The following is a 1,563-nucleotide window of genomic DNA, read 5'->3' on the forward strand; positions in this document are numbered from 1 at the left end:
TGAATTAATATTATTTTATAACATTTTATGGACAGGGATATTGATGTTCAAAGAGTTTTCACTGTAATTTTGTGGTCAAACTTCTAGATAAGTCCAGGACCCGAATATATATGTAAAATTTAAGACTATCAGTTAATTTCTCTGGCCACTGTATTCTGGTTGTTTTACAAGAAATCTCACATCATTTTTCTACTCATAAACTTGACCTTGTGAATGTGAATGGAGAAAATATCCGGGTGGGAGGAAGTTGTTCAAGGTACTTGTTGCTGCAACAAGTTTTTGCAAAACCTCTTACTCCCTTCAGGAATTTTGAGATACCAGTAGGCTTAAACATGAATATTGTTTTGTACTCTTCATGGATCATATTAGAGAGATTGTTGTGGAATCTCTATGCTATGCCTTTCAATGGGTGTACTGGAGTTATGGGCAATGGAGGGACACATAATGTGATTGGCTTGTGTGGAAATGTTAGAGGAGTTAAACAAAAATGTTCCTGCTATATATGATCTCATTATTGACTAACTGCGGAAGTTTAACACAAATATTTTCAGTTTCTACTTCTGGTATGATCTCATTATTTCCTTATTGGACTACTGTGGAAGATACTCCTGGGGCTAAATGTCAATGGCTTTTAGGATGAAGCATCATTAGAACTCTCTCTCGTATCTGTTTTGTCCTTACCCCATAGATAACAGGGTTAAGGGCAGGGGGAACAACCACATACAGATTTGCCAAAAGTATGTGGATATAGTGGGGGACATTGTGGCCAAAGCGATGTGTCATGAAGGAAAAGAGGGCTGGCAGGTAGAAGGCCAACATGACACAGACATGGGAGCCACAGGTGCTGAGTGCCTTCATCCGGGTATCCCAGGATGGGAGATGGAAGACTGCTTGGAGAATTTGAATATAAGAAAATCCAATCACTGAAAGGTCAATGAATCCCACTGAGAAAGCAATGAAGCCATAAATAACATTGATTCTAATACTGGCACAAGCTAACTTTGCCAAACCCATGTGTTCACAGTAGGTATGGGGGATAATCCTGACACCACAGAAAGGCAATCTCAGGATGAGAAATATGAAAGGAGTCATAAACACCAAATTCCTAACTATGATGACTATGCCCAGAATGGCTATCACCTTGTTGGTGAGGATCATGGTGTATCTTAGGGGGTTGCAGATGGCAATATAGCGATCTATGGCCATGACTGTCAGCACCACAGATTCCAGGCCAGTGCATATGTGGATGGTGTACATCTGTGTGATGCAGGCACCAAACACAATCTCTCTGAGATTGAACCAGAAAATGCCTAGCATCTTGGGGATGGCAGCTGTGGACAAGCCCAGATCAGTGCAGGCCAACATGGCCAGAAAGTAAAACATTGGTTGATGGAGGCTGCGTTCAGTCTGAATCACAAACAAGATAATGATGTTCCCCAGCAGGGCTATCAGATATACTGCAAAGAAAGGAAAGCCGATCCACATGTGAACATCTTCCAACCCTGGGATACCTATCAGAAGAAAGGAGGAAGGGTGAAACTGTGTGCTGTTGATCTGAAGCAT

General features: G+C 41.4%; 1 protein-coding gene across 1 annotated transcript; it reads right to left on the reverse strand.

Annotated features, from left to right (window-relative positions):
• Positions 1-621: 621 nt before the first annotated feature.
• LOC101967826 (olfactory receptor 52E5) lies at positions 622-1,563 on the reverse strand. The gene has a single exon (XM_005341122.2). It carries the CDS (start codon positions 1,561-1,563, stop codon positions 622-624), a length of 942 nt encoding a protein of 313 aa, XP_005341179.2.

Source organism: Ictidomys tridecemlineatus, chromosome 4 (assembly GCF_052094955.1).
Source record: "Ictidomys tridecemlineatus isolate mIctTri1 chromosome 4, mIctTri1.hap1, whole genome shotgun sequence".
Lineage (NCBI taxonomy): Eukaryota > Metazoa > Chordata > Mammalia > Rodentia > Sciuridae > Ictidomys > Ictidomys tridecemlineatus.

Bases quoted from the DNA above. Each gene is read 5' to 3' on its own strand.
- LOC101967826 (XM_005341122.2), bottom strand. From the start codon at position 1,563: ATGCTTCAGATCAACAGCACACAGTTTCACCCTTCCTCCTTTCTTCTG.